The sequence below is a fragment of the Microcaecilia unicolor genome, chromosome 1 (genome assembly GCF_901765095.1).
Source record: "Microcaecilia unicolor chromosome 1, aMicUni1.1, whole genome shotgun sequence".
Classification (NCBI taxonomy): Eukaryota; Metazoa; Chordata; class Amphibia; order Gymnophiona; family Siphonopidae; genus Microcaecilia; species Microcaecilia unicolor.
In genome coordinates, this window is record NC_044031.1 from 262,164,427 (window position 1) to 262,185,981 (window position 21,555).

Here is a 21,555-nt window from a genome sequence, read left to right on the forward strand (position 1 = left end):
CTTACAAGCACATGGACCTTGCAACACTGAGGGGCCCTTTTACAAAGGCGCATAGGCGCCTACGTGCGTCCAACATGCGTCAAATTGGCACTACTGCCTGGCTACTGCGTGCCCTGGGTGGTAATTCCATTTTTGACGTGCACCCAAAAATATTTTCTACCGTGTGGTGCTTACCCAGCGGTAATCGGCAGTTGACGCGCGCTGGACATTTACCACCCGGTTAGCATGTGAGACCTTACCGCTAAGTCAAAGGGGGGGGGGGGGGCGGTAAGGTCTCAGGCTGAAAATGGACGCGCACTGATTTTCATTTTACCGCACATTCATTTTCCGGCACAGGAAAAAAATGCAGGGCACTTTTGGGCACACCTTAGTAAAAGGGCCCCTAAGTTGTTTAAAGTCAATCTACATAAAAATCCTAAAAATCTATTTTTTAAAAAATCATAGCTTTCTCTTATACAGGTGTCTTCAAACCATTCCAATTGTTGACAGAGGAACTTAATTATATTGCTTTATTCATTCACCCTCCTCTTGAATTCCTCTAAGTTCTCCTAACTCTGCTGTACCTTCTCTGCCCACCATGTTACATGCTGCTGTTTCTTTTACATTCCCTTCTCTTAAGTCTGCCTCTTCATCACCTTGGCTGTCCTTCTTCACTTGACTCCCATCTGTGGGCCTGTTTTCTGTAAAGCAGCTACACTACCAAGACACTAAATGCATGCAAAATTTACCAGGTCCAAAGAATACTAACTCTATCAATGGAAAAAAGCCCTCGGGATTGCTCCTAGTTTGTAAGAAAGATTCTGGGGAACAAGGAATAGATAATGATGTGAAAGTAGGAAGGAAAGAAAGCTATATAGAGAATTAAGGAAATAATAGAGAAGATGGTCCATGCAGCTAGTGTATGTAGGGAATGGGAGATGGCTAGAGGCATAGATTAGGGACAACAAACTGATGACCATCAAGGAAAGAGAAAGCAGAGAAAGATAGACAAGTGGCTGGAAAGATAACCTTGATTCATTATACAAAGAAAAAGAAAAAAAGAGTCAGGAAAAGGCAGCAATTATTAGAGGAGGAAAAATAACTCTGATTCATCTACTCTTAACATGGAGACTCTTAATTCTTGCACTGATGCCATGGTTCATTGGCTTGCTAACCATCATCTAAGTTAAATCCTGTTAAATCCACTGCTATGTAACATAGTAGATGATGGCAGATAAAGACCTGTATGGTCCATCCAGTCTGCCCAACAAGATAAACTCATAGTATAAAGGTATCCTATATAATAATTTGCACCTCCAACATTCTATGTCTGGATGCCTGGGTTCGTAACATCCATTCCCACTCACTGCCCCGTCCTCGCGTCAAAACGTTAATGACGTCAGAGGGTGGAACAATGAGGGGGAAGGGAACGCAGGAGGCGAGATGATGTCAGGAGGAGAGAATCGCAGAGAATCGCCAGGCAGCTCTCGGATGGTCCATCCACTCCTTCCCGCCCTCAGCTCCCCGATCAACAGCCAGCCAGAGAACGTTCGGGTACAAATCGAGGGGAGGAGAGAATCGCGGGACATCGAGGAGAAGGAGGGAAAGAGGGAGGAAGGGGAGGGAAGGGAGGGAAGGGGAGGGCAGGGCAGAGGAGAATTGATGGACATGGATGGAATGGGAGGATAGTAGAGGAGAGAATCGCGGGACACGGATGGGAGGGCAGGGAAGAGGAGAATCACTGGACATGGAGGGGAGGGAAGAATTGCTGGACATGGAGGGGAGGGCAGGGGAGAAAGAAAAAAAAGCTTACATGACAGCTTTCCTAGGGCCCGTTTCATTGTTGAGGAAACAGGCATGGTTCCACTAGTAATGTATAAAGGTATAACTCCTCATGCTCTGAGATTGGAGCTGGATCCTTATTTACATCTATCCTTCCTCTGGAAAAATAAAGAAAAAGCCTACAGCAACCTGCATCAATTGGACCATCCAAGGATATCAGAACCAGAAACTCTAAAGTTCATACCTGCAATCCGTAAGTTTAAAAAATGCATTTTAACTACATAATCTACTTCTATAACTGAATCTTTTAGATTCCTTAAAACTAAAGGAAACCTATGCACTGTTTCCAAGAATTTCACATAGAAGTGCTAAGTGCAGCCATAATGCAGCCATAATGATTGAAAGCAATTCATCACCACCATGGACACTGACCTGCGGGGTACCACAAGGATCGATACTTTCACCTATTCTGTTCAATATCTACCTCAAGCCACTAGCTGAGCTGATTCGGTCAATGGATACTCAGTTCTACATCTATGCGGATGATGTGCAGCTACTCATACCCATTGAACCTGACTTACCTACAGCCTTGAATAAACTGATCACTTGTCTAACATCAATTCAAGAATGGGCTAAACACAACAAACTTTGCCTGAACCCAAGTAAAACCGAGCTTCTCTGGGTCCCTAACACAAGTGGATACATACCTGACATCAAAATCCCTTTTGGGAAGTATGAACTCCCCCTCAAATCACAAGTCAGGAACCTTGGAATACAGTTAGATTCAACACTTACTCTGAATCCTCAAATCCAAGCAACCTTCAAGAGCTGCTTCTACTATTTGCGGCAACTATGCTGCCTCTCTCCTTACATTCGAGAAGGTAAATCTTATCCCAGTTGTGCATGCCATGGTAACATCAAGACTGGATTACTGCAATGCACTATACTATGGTCTAACTACAAAGGGCCTGCACCAGCTCCAGTTGATTCAGAATGAAGCAGCAAGACTCATAGAAGGTTGCAAGCGACGTGACCACATCACACCATTTTTGCAAAAACTTCATTGGCTACCAGTACAATACAGGGCTAAATTTAAAAATCTATGTCTGATCTTCAAGGCCCTGAAAGGAAATGGCCCCGAGTATCTGAAGAATAGGATGATCCTCCACACACTGCCAAGGACACTAAGGTCCTCCCAAGGACTTTCACAAACTACACCCTCTCCAAAAGACATTACACGATGTGATACCCGCAAGCGAGCATTTTCCGGGGTAGCCCCCACACTCTGGAATGCATTGCCTGAAAGGCTCCACTTAACACAAGACTACCTCTACTAAAGGAAGCAGGTGAAAGCTTGGCTCTTCAACCAAGCCTTTAATGGAAGAAGTAACTAACTTGTTAGTCTCACTCACACACACAAAGATTGACTCGGGCTGCACATACTGCAGCAGGACATGTTTATTTATTTATTTGTTACATTTGTATCCCACATTTTCCCACCTATTTGCAGGTTCAATGTGGCTTACATAGTACCAGAGAGGCGTTCGCTGACTCCGGTATGAACAAATACAAAGTGATGTTGTGGTAAGATAAGGTTCATGTGGAACAGACACATTAGGGAATCGTAGAGAGGAAGAGTTGCGTTATGTCCATTACGTACTTTAGTTTCGTTGTGTTGCAGAGTTCAGGCATTTAAATTGGATCGGTAAGGTATGCCTTTTTAAACAGGGTGGTAGTGATTTCCGGAAGTTTAGGTGGTCATACATTGTTTTCAAGGCTTTTGGTAATGCGTTCCACAGTTGTGTACTTATGTAGGAAAAACTGGATGCATAACTTGATTTGTATTTAAGCCCTTTGCAGCTTGGGTAGTGGAGATCCACTCCTACCCCAGCTGAGGTAATATTTAACTATCTCTCTGACCTTACGTGCAACTTTCTTCAATCACCTTACTTTCTAATTCTTCCTACTTTCTTATTCATCTATATGTTACAACTTTGCCTTACCCTTCACTACCAATTATAATGTATTGTTGTTCGAATATTTTTACTGCTCTAATTGCCTAGTGCTCATGTTTGATCTATTCTTACTGTACACCACCTTGAGTGAATTCCTTCAAAAAGGTGGTAAATAAATCCTAATAAATAATAAATAAAAATAAATAATGTGATACTACATATGTATACTTAATCTTGATTTGTCCTTGCTATTTTCAGGGCACAGACCGTGAAAGTCTGTCTGTCCAGCAGGTCTTTTGTTCCTGTTTATAAATGCTGGTCACAGAGAATACCTAAAACCTTAATTGAATCAGTTAGAGGAATTGGTGATTCCAGCGCCTAAGCTCACCAATTTCTCTAAAAGATTCCACTAAGATTTTAGGTATTCTCTGTGATCAGCATTTACAAACAGGGTATCAAATTTCAGCAATCAAAGTCATCCTTTTATACTCTTTCACTGAATCCATTCCATTAAGTATTTTTTAGATCACGTCTTACTTTGGTCATTTCTAGCCTGGATTACTGTAACTCTGTATACTGTGGAATCAAATGCTTAGAATTAGCACATTTTCAAACTCAATCAAGCTACTTTGCAATGCCCATAATTTCAATTGTGGTACAGCATAGCTTGCCAAGAATCATTGGCTTCTGGATCAAATTCAAAATTCTCCCTTTGGCTCATAAAGGCTTTTACTCTGACATTCAGCAACACTTAGACTCCCTTCTTGTCCCTGTACTTTTTATTCTATTCCCTGTGGACTCAACAATGCAACTTCCTGTCAATTCCTCCTGTCTTTCAGGTTCATCTGGAGTCCATCAGATATTCAGCCATCTTTTTTGTTACCCCCTTGAGATGGAATGTCCTGCCACTTCAACTGGAGACTTCTTACAGGAAATTTACGACAGGCCCTTTTCCCACAAAGCTGTCTTTGATGAGCCAGGCTGAGGGATGCAATGGCCCAGCCGCAGGTCATGCTGTAATATTACTTGATACGGTTGTCTTGTCTTACTCTGCTTTATATTGCTGGCTGGTCTTATTTTAATATATTATTTGTCTATTTCTCTTGTTTACTGCCCTGTCTCCCGTTGGTCCATTAGTTTGTTTTATTAATTTTACCATTATGTTTAGTTTTTAAAACTTGTTTGTTGTATTTTAAGCTTTCGTTTTTTTTTTAAACTGCTCTGTTTTTGTATGAAGGGTTGTGTATCGAGTGATGGAATAAACAAACAGATCTCTAGCTTTTGCTTCCAGCATCAGTTTTAACTGGATGATACCTAGCAGTCTAGTAAGCTTTTTAATAAACAAACATACTTCCAAACTCTCTCATCCTATCATTGCTAAATAGATAACCTCCCAATATCTTAGTTCTACTTTAACTTTTATTTTTCTTTGGCTGGATTGTTTTTCTTTTTTGCTCTCTCCATCAATTCTTCTATGTCTCTATCTTCCCCACTCCACACCTTTTGGCCAAGAACCTCATAGATGTCTCACTAATCACTATCCTTTTCTTACCATATCACTTCTGTCTCCAGATCTTGCTTTTTTGTTCTCATCTCACACACTTACTCATTTCTCATCTCTCACTCAATTAACAAACAAGCCTATGCTTCTCTAGTGTTTTGCTTAATCTATTATAGCTCATTACTCATTAGCCTTCCATTTTCTCTGTCTTCCCTTCTTAACAGCTTTAAAAATTCTGTCCTACAACCCATGACAGAATTCACTGGCTCTTTGCTGGCTCCTTTGCATACAATTCATCCAACGAATTGTTATCAAGGATGGATGTTGTTCTTCATTGTTCAAAAATCAGCTCCTTCCTACCTGTAATCCTGCTTCACTCCCCATGTTCTATCCCATGCTCATTGCTCTTTTAATACCCACCTCCTTATATAACAAATTTCTTTTCACTCATACCATCCATTCACCTGAAAGTCCAAGATTTCCCTCACTCAGTTATTATCAGACAGTTCAAGTCTTCCTAAGACGTTCTTTCTTCTTTATTGCCTCTCAGCCTTTTCCCAACTATGCACTTTTCTTTTACTTATGTATCATACTAGAGGCTGTAAATAAAAGGCTTCCAAACCGTAATGTAATAGCAATAATAAAATGTATAGCATTTATATGACAATAGCAAAGACAAGCAATAGGATTGTTTCATCCTTCTTGGTATCATTCTAAAGCTGTACACAAAAGTCAACCATAGCAGTATGGCACGTCAAAGTTCAAACTGCTTCAAATTGTAAATAATGCAAGCTATCCATGAAATGTTATTTAGGAAAATTACATTATGTTTTCTGAGGACAAGCATTATAGCAAGTCCTCATAACATGGGTGACAACAGATGGAGCTTGCTGCAGGAAGGATCTTCAGCTGAATTCACCAAGAAGCTTTTGAGTAGGTTAACTGCACATAGTCACAAGGGACCACCTCAGTTTTTGTCTGGAGGAGTAGCCTAGTGGTTAGTGCAGCGGACTTTGATCCTGGGGAACTGGGTTAAATTCCCACTGCAGCGGACTTTGATCCTGGGGAACTGGGTTAAATTCCCACTGCAGCTCCTTGTGACTGTAGGCAAGTCACTTAACCCTCCATTGCCCCAGTTACAAAATAAGTACCTGTATATATGTAAACCACTTTGAACGTAGTTGCAAAATACCACAGAAAAGCAGTATATCAAATCCCCTTTCCCTTTCCACAGAGTTGATCAGACACATCACAGAAGCTCCCCATCAAGATTTCCAATTTTTGTGGTGTTACATTTCTTTGACATTTTGGCTGTTTTTCATTGAATCTTGTCACTAATATGCAGTTCCAGGTATCCTGGTAGTGCCTTAGGTAGGATTTTCAGTCAGTTCTAAGTTTTATTTTTTCATGTTCACCCTTTTCAGGCCTCCAGTGATGGCCTTGTGCACCTCAGTCAGGTACTTTCATGAAACTGAGTCATTTGAGTTTCCTGTGGCTATATTTTTAAGTATTATGTCCCAGAAAAAAAAGTGCCCAGTGGCTTTAAAAAGTGCACCCCATGTGGCAAGATCATATCCCTTGTGGAAACTCACAATTGGTGCTTGCAGTGTCTGGGTCATGATCATGAACCCTCTCAATGATATTTTGTTTTCACAGACGTAAAAGAGAAGTCTTCAGGGTTGAGAGGAGCAGTGTGAATGTATTTTGGTGCCTCTAAGACTGGTCCATAGACATCAGAGGAATCACTCTCTATAAGTCCAGGAGCTCCTTCAGATGCTATGGAAGCATCTGCATATAGTGCATCGATCACCCTTGACATTAAGCATCAACAGAGGCCATTGTTCTCCAATTCTACCTGAAGAAGAGAAAAGTTTCTTCTTTGTCTTTATGAATGTCAAGGGCTCATGATGCTAGGCAGACGGCAGAGGTTGAAGTGCATCAATATTGCACTTCATTGGAGTGCGATATCAAGAGCACTCAGGCAGTGAGGTCACCAGTGTAGTTAAGCACCTCTACCATGATGCTTGCTCACCCTTCTCCATACAGGAGTGGACACAACAGCCTTCAAGGCCAAACACTAGATCTCTGATACTCCCCATGTGACTCGGGATGACATGGCCACACCTACTGTGCCTTCGAAATGCCTACAAGAAGCAGATTATGAGATATTTGATGAGCAGATGGAGCAATTCTTTGTTCAATGCAACACTGTAGCTTCAATACCATGCCGAAGCGCATCACACCCCCACACCTGAAGCACATTACCACCAATACCCTTCCTCCTAGCAAGGAAGTGTATGGAGCAGTCACATGGCTCCCTTGCCCCGGAACAGGAAGTAACATCAGAGGGGGCAGGGGACAGGCAGAGCTGACAGCCACGTGACTGCTCCGTGCACACTCTTGCTGCCTGCACCTGGGGTGGACCGGCCCCACCTCCCCACCCTTGATATGCTACTGAGGGGCTTATAGCCCATTTAGTTATGTTTAAACAAATGAGAGATCTGCATGAAACAAAATATTTTTATTACTTTGACTTATAAAACCACTCAAAACAGAATAATCATTTGTGTATCTAAAATGTAAACTTCTACCAAACAGATGAGGTGGAGATGTGATTCCATGTACCCAATGAAAAGAGTTTAAATTTAACTTCCATTTAATTACAATGTATTCCATCTTTATAACACCAGGCTTCTCAAGGCAGATTACAACAGTTAAGATGAACTAGCAGGAAATAGGTTATCCTCACTTAAATTTGCTGTATTACATAGAACAGTGTAGAAAAATGAGTACAAAATAGAGTTTATTGCTGCTATTTCTACTAGTTACAATAATTTTCTAAGCTGGTTTAGTGATAATTTTATTTCATGATATTTATATCAAGACTAGTCGAACCAACCCATTTTGTCAAAAATGATATTGGGCCCTAGGAAGGCTCTCGTCTAAGCGATTTTTCCTCTCTCCCCTGCCCTCCCCTCCATGTCCAGTGATTCTTCCCTCCCCTCCGTGTCCTGCGATTCTCCTCAGCCCTGCCCTCCCATCCATGCCCCGTGATTCTCCCCTCGCCTCCCATCCCCTCCATGTCCAGCGATTCTCCTCTTCTTTCTAATAAACTTTTGCTATTGTTTTCAATTGTGTTTGCGTGAACTAAAATGGTGGCAAGATCTGCCTATTGCCAGCAAGCTCCGCCTACTGACTTCAGCCCACATAATGGGTTAGATAAGCTCATGCCATCTCCTGTCTCAACCTAATTTCCTTGGTTGGAACCAAAAGGCAAACCCCAGAAAGCTAACACTCAGGCACTTAGGACTATGAAGTCTAAAAAATCAATGCCAAAATGAAATATGTCTTGACATATTCTATAAAGTCCGTTTAAATTTAGGCATACTTTATAGAATAAGCCTAAACTTCTGCATGGTTTATAGAATATTCCGAGCACCCCTCTGCCCATCTGTGCAACTAAATTTAGTCACAGGCAGTTATGCCAAGTAAAACGTGGTGTAAATGCCGAGGCTTGAATTACGCATGGACTGGGTGTATTCAATAACAACACGAATAGATTGTAGAAACACCCATGACCCACCCATTCTACACCCTCTCTTCAACTATATGACTTAGAATTTACGTGCAGAGAAAAGTGGGAAGTGGGCCAATGACTCAAGAAACCAGGACAACAGACTAATTCACAATGCTTTATTGTAGACTCGACACAGATCTGTGTTTCGGCCACAGGTCTGCCTCAGGAGTCTGAAAAATATATATTTAAAAAGACAATAAATAAATAGAGCATATACAGGAGTGTATAAATGATGTACAATATACATAAAAAAAACTGCTAGAATGTGCAATAAAATACAAATATACATAAAATGGCATTCAAGAAAAACTAAAAATAAAATTGATATAAATATATGTATCAATGATATTTTAAAAAAATATACAATCAAATGAATGAGAAAACAACAAAAAGTGTCTCTATTAAAAGTATATCTCTCTATATAAAAGGCAACACCAACGTTCTATGAAGCCTCCAGCCGGAAGTGTGAAGGGGGCGAGATATCCGGTTTGCCCAAGAGTGTGTGCCCCGCCCTCGCGTCACAACGTGATGACTACGAGGACAGAACAAACACACTCCACGAAACGCCATCTCCCCCTGCCCCTCGCTGGCCATGCACACCGCATCGCGGAGCGCCAACGACAGCAGCGGACAGGTCCCTGGACGGGGGGTTGGGGTACAGCTGGATCCCTGCCCATGGGTGGCTGCAGGGGGGGGCGGGGGATGGAGCGACAGCAGCGGACAGGTGCCTGCCTGGAGGGGGGTTGGGGGACAGCTGGGTCCCTGGCCATGGGTGCCTGCAAGGGGGGCCGGGGAACAGGACGGTCGCTGGACACAAAAACCTTGCTAGCGCCCGTTTCATCCCTCAAAGAAACGGGCCTTTTTTGCTAGTTGTTACATATATATTAATCAACACTGTGCATGAAGAGGTCTATGTTTCAAAATCATATACAGCTATATATATAAATCATATATAGTGAAGCACTAAAAAGTACCAATATGGACAGAGACATATATCAGGATAACACTCTGATAAATAAGGCTCTATGTGAAATTGAGAATATAATAAGTATGGAATCTGAACATATAGAAATCAAGATATCATTATAAAAAATATTGACAAATGCGCACATAAAAAAGATGGGAAAATTAGGTTCTTACAGTGATAATTTTCTTTCCTTTAGTCATAGCAGATGCAGCCATTACAGATGGGTTGTGTCCATCAACCAGCAGAGGGAGATAGAGAGCACACTTTTTTCAGTGCCTCATACCAGCTTGCTCCACTGCCTCTCTTCAGTATTTGAAGCTTCCAAAGCAGTATGGCAAACCGCAATGGGAATAACATGAGCTTTCCTCACAGCGAACGATGGCCCTACAACAAAGGGCATTAACTCAGAATGGAGGGAATGAAACATCCTCCCGGAGGGCATAAACTCATCCTCCACTGAGACATAACTGGAGGGAATAAACTCATCCTCCAAAACATGATACTGGAGGGAATTAAGTCATCCTCCTTTAATTGAACAAGAATCCTGAAGACTGTTTTCCGACTTTCTCCCAAGGACGGAATCTCCAGGAAACAGGAACAGAACCTGAAATAGATTTACAGCAGATAGCATCAGACAGGGAGGGATCATGGCTGCATCTGCTATGACTAAAGGAAAGAAAATTATCACAGTAAGAACCTAATTTTCCCTTCCTTGTCATCAAGCAGATGCAGCCATTACAGATGGGATGTATCAAAGCAATCCCTAGATAGGGCGGGAACAAGCCACACCACGCGCCAGCACTTGCGCTCCAAAATGTGCGTCCCTCCTGGCAGCCACATCCAGCCTGTAATGTCGGTCTAAAGAGAGCTTAGAAGCCCATGTTGCTGCACTACAAATCTCTTGAAGAGAGAGTGCTCCAGTTTCAGCCCAAGAGGAGGAAATTCCTCTAGTGGAATGCGCCTTAAAGGCATCAGGCAGAGGCCGGCCGGCAAGCAAATAAGCTGAAAAGATAGATTCTTTAAGCCAGCGGGCAATAATGGCTTTAGACGCTGGAGACCCTCTGCGAGGACCTGATAGCAAAACAAACAGATGATCAGAGGTCCTGAAAGAGTTAGTAACTTGCAGATACTGCAGCAGAGTCCTGCGCATGTCCAACAGGTGCAATTGCCCAAAAGATTCTGGAAACTCCTCCTCGACAAAGGAGGGTAAGAAAATAGGTTGGTTTAGGTGAAATGCTGAAACCACCTTAGGCAAGAAGGAAGGCACGGTCCAAACTGTGACCTCGGACTCTGAAAACTGCAGAAAAGGGTGTCTACAGGACAGTGCCTGGAGCTCTGACACCCGTCTCGCCGAAGTAATGGCCACTAACAAGACGGCCTTCAGTGTCAAATCTTTCTCTGAAGCACGCCAAAGCAGTTCAAAGGGAGCACACTGAAGGGCCTTCAGCACTAGCCCCAGGTTCCAAGCTGGACGGGAGGACGGAGCCGAAGCACCCCTCTAAGAAACCGTGCCACATCCGGATGAGCAGCCAAAGACACGCCTTCAACCTTGCCACACAGGGAGGCCAATGCTGCCACTTGCACCCGCACGGAATTATAGGCCAAGCCTTTTTGTACACCATCCTGCAAAAAGTCCAGAATCGGCGAGACAGGAGCCCGCAGGGGTGTGATCTCTCTGGAAGCACACCAGACTTCAAACTGGCGCCAAATCCTGGCATAAGCCACGGAAGTGGAACACTTGCGGGCTTGCAGGAGAGTGGTAATTACTTTATTGGAATAGCCTCTGCCTCTCAATTGCGCTCTCTCAATCGCAAGGCCATAAGACCAAATCGGCCGGCATCCTCCATGGTCACCGGACCCTGTGACAACAGGTTGGGAACCAGAGGTAACTGAAGGGGATCCTCTACGAGCATCTGTCGGAGGTCCGCATACCAAGGCCTCCTGGGCCAATCCAGGGCGACGAGAACCACTTCTCCTGGATGCAGCCGAATCCGAAGGAGCACTCGCCCTATCAAGGGCCACGGAGGGAACACATACAGTAGGCCCGGAGGCCAGGGTTGAGCCAAGGTATCCAACCCCGCCACGCGAGGATCTCTCTGTCTGCTGAAGAAGCACGGGACTTTGGCAGTTGAGCTTGTCGCCATTAGATCCATCACGGGCTTGCCCCACTTGGCACATATCTGCAGGAACACTTTGTCTGCAAGTTCCCACTCCGCTGGATCGATCTGATGCCTGCTTAGATAATCGGCTTGCACGTTGCTCTGACCTGCAATGTGAGCTGCCGACAGAAACTGTAGATGCAGCTCGGCCCAGTGGCAAATTTGTTCGGCCTGCGCGGCTAGAGCTCTGTACTGAGTGCCGCCTTGTCGATTTATGTAGGCCACTGCTGTCGTGTTGTCCGACATCACTCTGACAGCCAATCCTTCCAGGGTCACTTGAAAGGCCAGAAGCGCCTGAAACACCGCTTTCAACTCTAGGCGGTTGATGGACCACTCCGACTCCTCGAGTGTCCATAGACCCTGGGCATGCTTCCCCTTGCAATGTGCGCCCCAGCCTTTCAGACTGGCATCTGTCACCACTAGGCACCAATCGGGGAGCGCCAGCGACATTCCTCACAGCAGCATGCTGTCTGAGAGCCACCACTCCATGCTGAGTTGGGCCGCAGGGAGCCAAGAGAGTCTGCATTGGTAATCCTGAGATACTGGAGACTATCTTTGGAGTAGAGCATACTGTAGAGGTCTCAGGTGCGCTCTCGCCCAGGGCACCAGTTCCATGGTGGCCGTCATCGATCCAAGCAGCTGAACAATGTCCCAAGCTCGCGGGCGGGGCATCCTCAGGAGCAGACGGACCTGATTCTGAAGCTTGCACCGCCTTTGCTCGGGTAGGTACACATACCCCGAGGCTGTGTCGAACCTGGCCCCAAATATTCTAGAGACTGCGAGAGGGTCAGGTGACTTTTGGCCAAATTGACGACCCAGCCCAGAGATTGACGTACTGAGACCACTCTGGCTGTTACATGCTGACTCTCTGCAGCAGAGTTTGCTCGAATGAGCCAGTCGTCCAGGTACGGGTGAACCCGAATACCCTCTCGCCTTAGAAAGGCAACTACTACCACCATAACCTTCGAAAAGGTGCGGGGAGCTGTGGCGAGGCCAAAAGGCAAGGCCCGGAACTGGAAATGCTTTCCCATCACCGCGAACCTCAGAAACTTCTGTTGCGGGGGCCAAATTGGAATGTGCAACTAAGCTTCTTTCAGGTCCAGAAACGTGAGAAACTCTCCTGGCTGTACCGCCGCAATGACGGAGCGCAGGGTTTCCATGTGAAAATGCCGCACTCTCAGGGACTTGTTTAATTCTTTTAAGTCCAGAATAGGGCGAAAAGACCCTCCTTTTCGCGGCTCCACAAAGTAGATGGAGTAGCGGCCGTAGCCGTGTTCGGCGGGAGGTACCGGGGACACGGCCCCTATCTGAATCAGACCTCGTAAAGTCTCCTCTACCGCCACCCGTTTGGCGGCAGAACCGCATCGGGACTCCACAAACACGTCTCTTACAGGGGCGTCGAATTCTATTCTGTAACCGTCTCTGATCAGGTCCAAGACCCACTGATCTGAGGAAATGTTGGCCCACTCCTCGGCAAAGAGGGAAAGACGTCCTCCGATGACAGGACTCGAGGAGAGGGCTGGCGCACCATCATTGAGAGGGTCGCCCCTGAACTCCAGGCCTTGAGCCAGTGGCTGTGGAACGTTTGTCCGAGCGAAAGGAGTTCCTCTGCTGAAAACGGGCACGAGAAGTGAACCCAGCAGAACGCCCCGGGCGGTACCTTCGAGCTTCACGGAAGCGAGGTCTGTAAGAGGAGTGGACCACCGCACCCTTAGAGGAAGGCCGAGGCCTATCTACAGGCAAGCGCTGGGGTTTAGTCTCACCCAGGCCCTTCACAATTTTCTCCAACTCCTCACCAAACAGGAGAAGGACTTGAAAGGGCAACTTCACCAACCTTTGCTTAGAGGCCATGTCCGCCGCCCAATGCCTTAGCCAAAGAAGACGGCGAGCCACCACTGCTACTGCCATGTGTTTAGCCGAAGCATTATAGAACACAGGAGCTGCATCAAAAGGAAGATCGAGTCTGCTCCTCTTGTCGAACATTGGTATGCAGCCAATCATTTAATTTCAGATCTCAAATTTCTTGTCTTCAAAACCAAGATTAAAAAATGGAGAGGAGGCGACCTGGATAGACAACTGCTACAGGAAGAACAGAAACTTATTTTTGATTTAAATACCCTGGCACCTTATGGATTAAACAATGAGATTGACTTCCGGTCATTTTTATGACTACTCATTTTAATACTGTGGTCTATTTAAATGAACACTCACACAAAACAAGTATTTTTCTCCACCACATTTCCCCTTTCTTGTTTATTTTTTTCTCATTTTTTTGCTTTTCATTTTTTTGTCTCTCATCATTTTTCACAAAGTTTACGTTATACAAACAAGATAATTATATCAGTGCCCATTATTATTATTTATTATTATTATTATTATTTGTTTCCTATTTTTATTATCCTTTTCCCCCTTCTTTTTCACCCTATTTCTTTTCCAGCCAATCCCCTTTCAAACAAATCATTCAAATGCAATAATTTTATCATTTTTCCTCTATTGTTTTATGTTCATTTTTATTCATACATCATGTCCCTATATGTGCTATTTCAATTCCATTGTGTATTTTATTTTATTTTCATCTTTTCATTTATCCATTATATTATTTTCTTCATTATTTATTATTTATTTTTTGTTTTTTATTTTTTATTTTTTATTATTCATTATCTTCCATTTTTTATCCTTTCCATTGCTTCTCTCCTTTTTGCGCACGTTTTTCGTTTTTGTGCTGTTTTTTCATCTGGTTAGCATTTTCCCGATAGTAGTTTCCGTCACCTTCAATCTAGATAGCGTTTGTTTTCCCCATTTTTTCATTGTTCACGTCATTTCCGCCCCAGCGTGATTGTCTTTACAACACTTTTCTCTAGTCTCTTTCATTACACAATTTTGTTGTTTCAATTTCCCCCTTTTTTTGTTCTTTCTGAAATCATTCAACTTTTTCTTTATTTTTTCTTCAGTATATACGACACACAGTAGTGTGCGTCACTTCCGGGAGGGAGTCATCGGCTTCCGTGTATTTCGGCGTTCCTTGTCTTTTGGCGCCTTTTTTCATTTATAATGCCGGCTTTTTTTTCAATGCACTTTTTTCTGAACTGTATTACGAACAGCGCCAGCTGTGTACCTGACGGTTTCTTCATCTCCAACAAAGTCTTTTTAAAGGTTAGTATCGCAACTTCTCAAAGATTAAGATCGCAATCATGTGTACTGCTTAATGTTTTATTTCTTTGCATCTCTCTATTGAAGTTACGTATAAGCGTCCTATAGTTTTTCTTTCTTCTTTTTTTCCTTTTTCAAACACTTCTTGTTTACGCATCATTATACGACCTTATGTGAATCTTTGTGTTATTCTTCCTGTTTTTTTACAATTTTGGCAAAAATTGATTGCCCCAGCCCCCTACCCTCTGCATTCTTTGTTTTTCAAGCATATGTAGTTGCACACATAACTTTTTATTCATTTATTCATTTTTTCCAATAGACTTCAACGTCACGCTTGAACAATTATCATCAACATTTATCATCAACGCTATTTGACAACACCTTGTCCCAAAGGTCAGTGCCTCTCAACCACATTTCACACAACCCTTATATTTAATCAACAAGCGTCATTTTTTTATTATATATTTTTTTACATTTTACGTTTTATATCCCTGGACAGAACACTCCATAAGGTTTATTGCCACGTTGCACAGTGTAAAGAAAATTAGTTTTAAATAAAATTTTGGTACACTTGTAATTCATTTATGTTACCCTCAACTTCAGATATCTAAATTTGCCATTTTCCACACAATTTTACCCACGATTGTCATATTGTATAGTTCTAAATATGTAAGTTATGTTTTATGTGGCATATATAATGGTGCCCAAGGTTTTATGTTAATATGTTCAAACCCTTCAATTTATCTGTTTTTTTAATTTGCACATATGTCCGTTTAATATTTATTTGTCATTCTTTGCTCAATTTTTGCATCTTTTACGCATGTTTTTTGCATTTTCAACAAATCTATTATATCACTATTCCATATATAGTATTTTTTCTCGTATATTTGTGTTTCATTATAATAAAATCTTAACCTTTTTAATTCATTTATTTTATTATTCATAAATTTATTTTATTTCCTAATTTCTTACATTATATATATATTTTTATTTGCATGTATTATTATTTATTGTTTTTATTTCTTGATATAAATGTATGTTTTTATAGACTCCTGATGCAGGCCGGTTGGCCGAAACACAACGTTGTGTCGAGTCTTCAAATTTATCAATAAAATTATTTATCGTTTCAACATCCTCCAGTTTCTGGCATCCTTGGTCGCTCTCCCACTTTTTTTGTGACTTTGTCTTTACCGTGGGGTGTTTGAGTTCTCCGCTTGTTTCGCGGATTTTCTCCCACAATATCATAAAGGGCGTCAGCAAGAAAGGACAAGGTCGACTCCATCTGCGGAGCCACATCTGAAAAGGGCTCCGCTCCATCACCGGGCTGTTCCACTGCCTGTTGGAACCAAGAGGCAGGCTCTAGCAGCATAACAACTGCATGCAGATGACCGAATAGTGAGACCTGCAATTTCAAATGACCTTTTCTGATTCCAGTCTACGGTCCTGAATATCCTTCAGGGCAACACCCCCTTCAACAAGGAGGGTAGTTCTCTTTGTCACAGCTGTGACTAGGGCATCCACTTTAGTCATAGCAAAGCGAGCCATATGCTCCTCACTCAGAGGGTATAATTGCCCCATAGCCCTGGAAACTTTCAAAGGTCCCTCGGGGTCAGCCCATTGAGCCAAATAAGCTCTTGGATGGAGTCATGCAAAGGAAAGGCTCGAGCAGGCTTTTTGGTACTAGCCATCCTAGGATTCACAGAGGAGGCTGTGCCACTGGCAGGGTCCTCAATAGAGAGAGCCTGCAGGGCATCAGAAATAAGCGCTGGCAGCTCATCACGGTGGAAAATCCTCACCGCGGAGGGATCGTCCAGATCCTGAGTCACTTCTGCACCAGACTCTGGCTCCTCAGACCATGAAGGCCTGCCAGAGTCCTCCGAATCCTCGCAGACCAACCACGGGGGGGGGGGGGGGGGGGGGGAAGAGGTGCAGCACTCTCTGAAGGGGAATGAGCCCTTCTGCGCTTCATATTCTGCCAATTATCAGGGAATAACGCCTCAGAGGGCATACCCAGGCTAGAATCCACCGGGGGGGGAGGGGCATTAAAAGAGGCCCGTGCCAGGCTTTGTGGGAGAGCTCTTTTAAGCATGTATGCTTTATGCATTAATAAGACAAAATCAGGGGAGAAAAACTCACCCTGGGCACCCGGATCTCTGCCGGGGCTAGTAGCTCCCATATCAGCCTCACTCTGAGGCCTCCCCTCGGGCTCAGGACTCTCCGTCTCAGCGGAGGTCGTACCATGTGGTAAATTCAAAATGGCGCCCGCTGCCAGCTCAGAGCGCGAAGAATCGTCGCTCGCCATGCTCGGGCCGGCTCTAACGTCTGTGCAGCACGATTTACAGAGCCCCGCTGCTGATCTGCGCTTGCCACACTTGGAACAGCGCTTTACTGTCTCCGCAGCCATCGCCGAAAATGGCGGTAAAATTCAAAATGGCAGTTCGCGCCAAAATCGCCCCGATCGCGGGCCCACCCCGGAGGAGTCAGAAAACACTCTTACCTCACTGGACCGAGTATCACAGCTCCGGTCTCACAGAAAAAGGCAAGGAAAAATCTCTGTTCCTTTTTTTTTTTTTTTTTTTTTAACGCTGTGAGGAAAGCAGAGGTAAATAGAACTCCGGAGGCTCAGGTGAGTGGGAAAGGCAGGGAAACGGCGAATCTATGTGCCTGCATCCACTGTTGGTGGGGAAGGACAGGGAAAGCTAAGCAATGTGTCCACATCCACGGAGGTATGGGTAAGGCAGGGAAAGGGCGAACCTATGTGCCTTTAAAGTGAAGCTACTATAGCCTCCAACACCCCTGCTAACAACTGGCAAAAGCACAGGAGCAACCTCCAGGCAGATTTTAGATGGAGCTCGAAGAAGCTGCAGCCACTCTGCTAGGGGAGATAGAGAATACTGAAGAGAGGCAGTGGAGCAAGCTGGTATGAGGCACTGAAAAAAGTGTGCTCTCTATCTCCCTCTGCTGGTTGATGGACACAACCCATCTGTAATGGCTGCATCTGCTTGATGACAAGGAATTCTCAATTTCACATAGGCATACCAAGACTACAGGAGGAATATAAGCTTTCCTCACATTACATGCTTTTACAACGGGCGAAGCATGGGGATAGTGGGAAGGACTGCATCTCCCACCTCTATCCTGAATTATTATCTTATGTCAATATTATACTAGATTGTATGTATGTCAATAATATGTAATATGTCAATATTACATTATATTGGTAAATGGCAGTGGGCTTTAGGGGCCACATATGACTATAAAAAATGGGAAGAGAGTTAAGTATTTGCTAAACATTTCTATAGTTAGCAATCCAGAGTGGATGAGGATACAAAAAAAATATGTATTTATTCACATGAAAAATCAAAATTAAAAAGTAACAAATTTGTACATAAAATGGACCCGACACGGCCGTGTTTCGGCCCTACAATTGTGAAATATATATTTCACAATTGTAGACATCTCTTTGGAGAGGAGTATTACAAGTTCGTTTTGCTTTTTAGCACATTTTACATACATTTTTTAGAAGAGAGGAGACCTTAGAGATCTTCGTTTTGATATTTCCCTTGGAGCACATATTCTGAGGTATATCTTCTGAGGTTGCAAAGACCCCTGAGGCAGGCCTTAGGGCCAAAACACGGCCGTGTCGGGTCCATTTTATGTACAAATTTGTTACTTTTTAATTTTGATTTTTCATGTGAATAAATACATTTTTTTTTGTATCCTCATCCATTCTCCTCACTTTTTGTCTTTATATTTTGCACAGTACTAGGGGACATTTTCTGTTTCTGTGGTGTTGCATTGTATGCAGAGTCTGGCATTGGGGGTTCAGTTTAATTTTTGTCTAAATAGAAAGTTTGTGATTACTTATTCTATAGTGGATTAGGGTGTATCTGTGTTTGTGAAAAAGACGTGGCTTTCGGTTGGCATTGACTGTGCAGGATTGACGATCTGTACTAATCTGTCTGTTTTCGTTTTACAATAGGTGAATTGATGTTCTAGTGCTCACTGTAGTGTTTAAGATGCTTTCCTTTTCCTTGTGTGACTCGTACAAATTACTGCTTATGGTATGGTAGAATTGCTCTATAGGTCCTGAGTGTTTTGTATTCTCGGTATGCCTAGTACTGGATTTTTGGGGGGGGGTGTTAAAAAATGACCGGCCCCGGGTGTCAACTACCCTAGCTACGCCACTGCTGCAGATCATTCAACAGAAGCTTCAGGTATCAAATCCAGTCAAAGCGGAGCACTGTTTGCTATATTTTAAACCATTTGGAGTGAAGGTGGAGCTTCACAAGGTGGCAATAAGTCTATTTATAGCTAGTAAAATAGCTTTGGAGGCAGCCTGAAAACAACCCAATATGCCTTCAATGGCAGCAGTGCTTTGCAAGTTGGACTATATTTATCAGATGACAAAATTGACAGCATTACGGAATGGTCGTTTAATCAGCTTTCATAAAATATGGGATGTATATCACACTTGGAAACTTAAAATTACTGGAGATGTAAATATGTATATAATTGCAGGGTGGTGAAATAAAAAAATTACAAAGTTCTACAGGAACAATTATTCATTAGAGAGATATTCTGGTTAGGAAACTGGAATATCTAGATAATCAAATGAGAAATAATTTAAGATTTCTTAATTTTCCTAAATCACCTTTGATCCCTGCAATTGACATGTTGAAAAAATATTTTAATGAAGTGTACTGGGAGTTCCAAAGGAAGGCTTTCCATCCATTGTAAAAGCTCAGTATATATCCGGAATTAAAACCTTACCAACGGAACCTCAGTCTGAATTAAATCTAACAGAATTTTTGGAAAGTTCTTTAGAAGTAATAACTAAAAGAACAACTCTTCTTGTTTCCTTTGCTTTTGAAACAGACAGAAATAATATATTTTGATTATACTTCAGACATATGACTGCACAATCTCTAGGAACCAAGATACAAATATTTCCTGACCCTTAATAAGGATACACAAAAAAGAAGACGTGAATTCATGGGATTGAAACCAAGAATTCTCGCCCTGGGGGGAACTTTTCTATTAAAATTTGTGTGTAGATGTTCAGTATCCTTAAACTCGATTAACTATGTATTTTTTGATCTGAAGAAAATGCAGGAATTTATATTAGTTAAAGAAATGCCTGGTGGTCTTGCTCTGAATGCTCCAACAGGTTAACAATGCTGATAATCGTTAGTAGGTGTTATCTGCCCCCCCCCCCCATCTCTGATTGTTTTGTGCTTTAATTCCTTAAATATCATTTCCTTGTATCTTGTCTTACCAATGTGGACAAATTTAGAAGTTTAATTCCCTCACCTTGTTTAAAGGGCTAATATTATTTCACTAAATTCAATTATATCTATATTTCAATGCATTTATGTAAATGGAATGTAAACAATGAAACTCATTAAAAAAAGAGAGAGATGTAAATATGAATGAGAATCAGACAGGCAGCAACACCTGGTTCAAGAATCACTTCCGGTGTGGGGGGGGGGGGTGATATTAGGGAGGGAGGGAGGGTTGGATGGTTTGAGTTTTGATCTGGAATTCTGTTTTTGTATGTAATATTGCTGTAATCAGCTTGTTGATTTGTATTTTCCAATTTGATAAATAAAAATTAAAAACAAAGAAACTAAACGGTAAGCTCCAAGGAGCAGGAACCATTCCTTATGTGTCTCTGCAGGGCTGCATTCATCTGCTATTTACTATACAATGCTTAATAATTGAATTCAAATCTTACATCCTGATTACATGTTATATTTAAGATGTCACTGTACCTCTGAGCTTGTACATCTCTCCGCTGGCAGAGTACACGATGAGCATATGAGGAGCTTCATCACTGAGAGCGACCACAGATCCAGTTAACAGTAGGCTCCCTCGTGGCTTCTGGTTTTTACTGTGTTCAGTGACAAAATACTGCAGAACCCCAGAATCAAAGTCCAGCATGAAGTACCTGTCCAGAGAAATGACAGCTTGGATCATTTGCCTGCCAATAGTCTTTCCAAAGGGTAAGGAAAAACAAAACATATGTTTTCTTAGAATTCAGTAAAAGCATAATGCAGACATCACTACCACACTTCAACTTTTGGTCCCCCCCCCCCCCCCCCCAGCTATATTTTGATTGGCTGCCAAATTTATATATGCAATGTTCTGATTGAGTTGCAGTACCCAGGTAAAAGCACCAATGTACCATAAACTTCTAGGATGAAACATGAAAAGCAATAGTCCTGCTATTAAACAGATCAACAGAGCTGCAAGACCCTTTCATCCAGCTGAGTGATTTCAGGAGCCTCTTCTAAACACACACCCAGACAGTGAAGCTGTACAGCTATGAGATAAAAACAAAGAAAGTAGATCCTCTTTTCCATACAAAGAGGCTGCACAGAGTAATAGATTCTTGTTCTACAGACAAAGCTATACTGAAAATCATCCATTAATACAAGACAAATGAGAAGGATAACCCTCCTGGGACACCCTAAGAGTGGGAT

At 42.8% G+C, this 21,555-nt stretch overlaps 1 protein-coding gene across 2 annotated transcripts in view; it reads right to left on the reverse strand.

Annotated features, from left to right (window-relative positions):
* Positions 1-21,555, reverse strand: part of OSBPL10 (oxysterol binding protein like 10) — a 407,162-nt gene that overhangs the window by 238,814 nt on the left and 146,793 nt on the right. For both annotated transcript variants that reach the window (XM_030205974.1, XM_030205965.1), the window contains exon 2: positions 20,845-21,020. In XM_030205974.1, the coding sequence (XP_030061834.1) occupies positions 20,845-21,020 (176 nt within the window). The remainder of the gene's footprint in view (positions 1-20,844; positions 21,021-21,555) is intronic.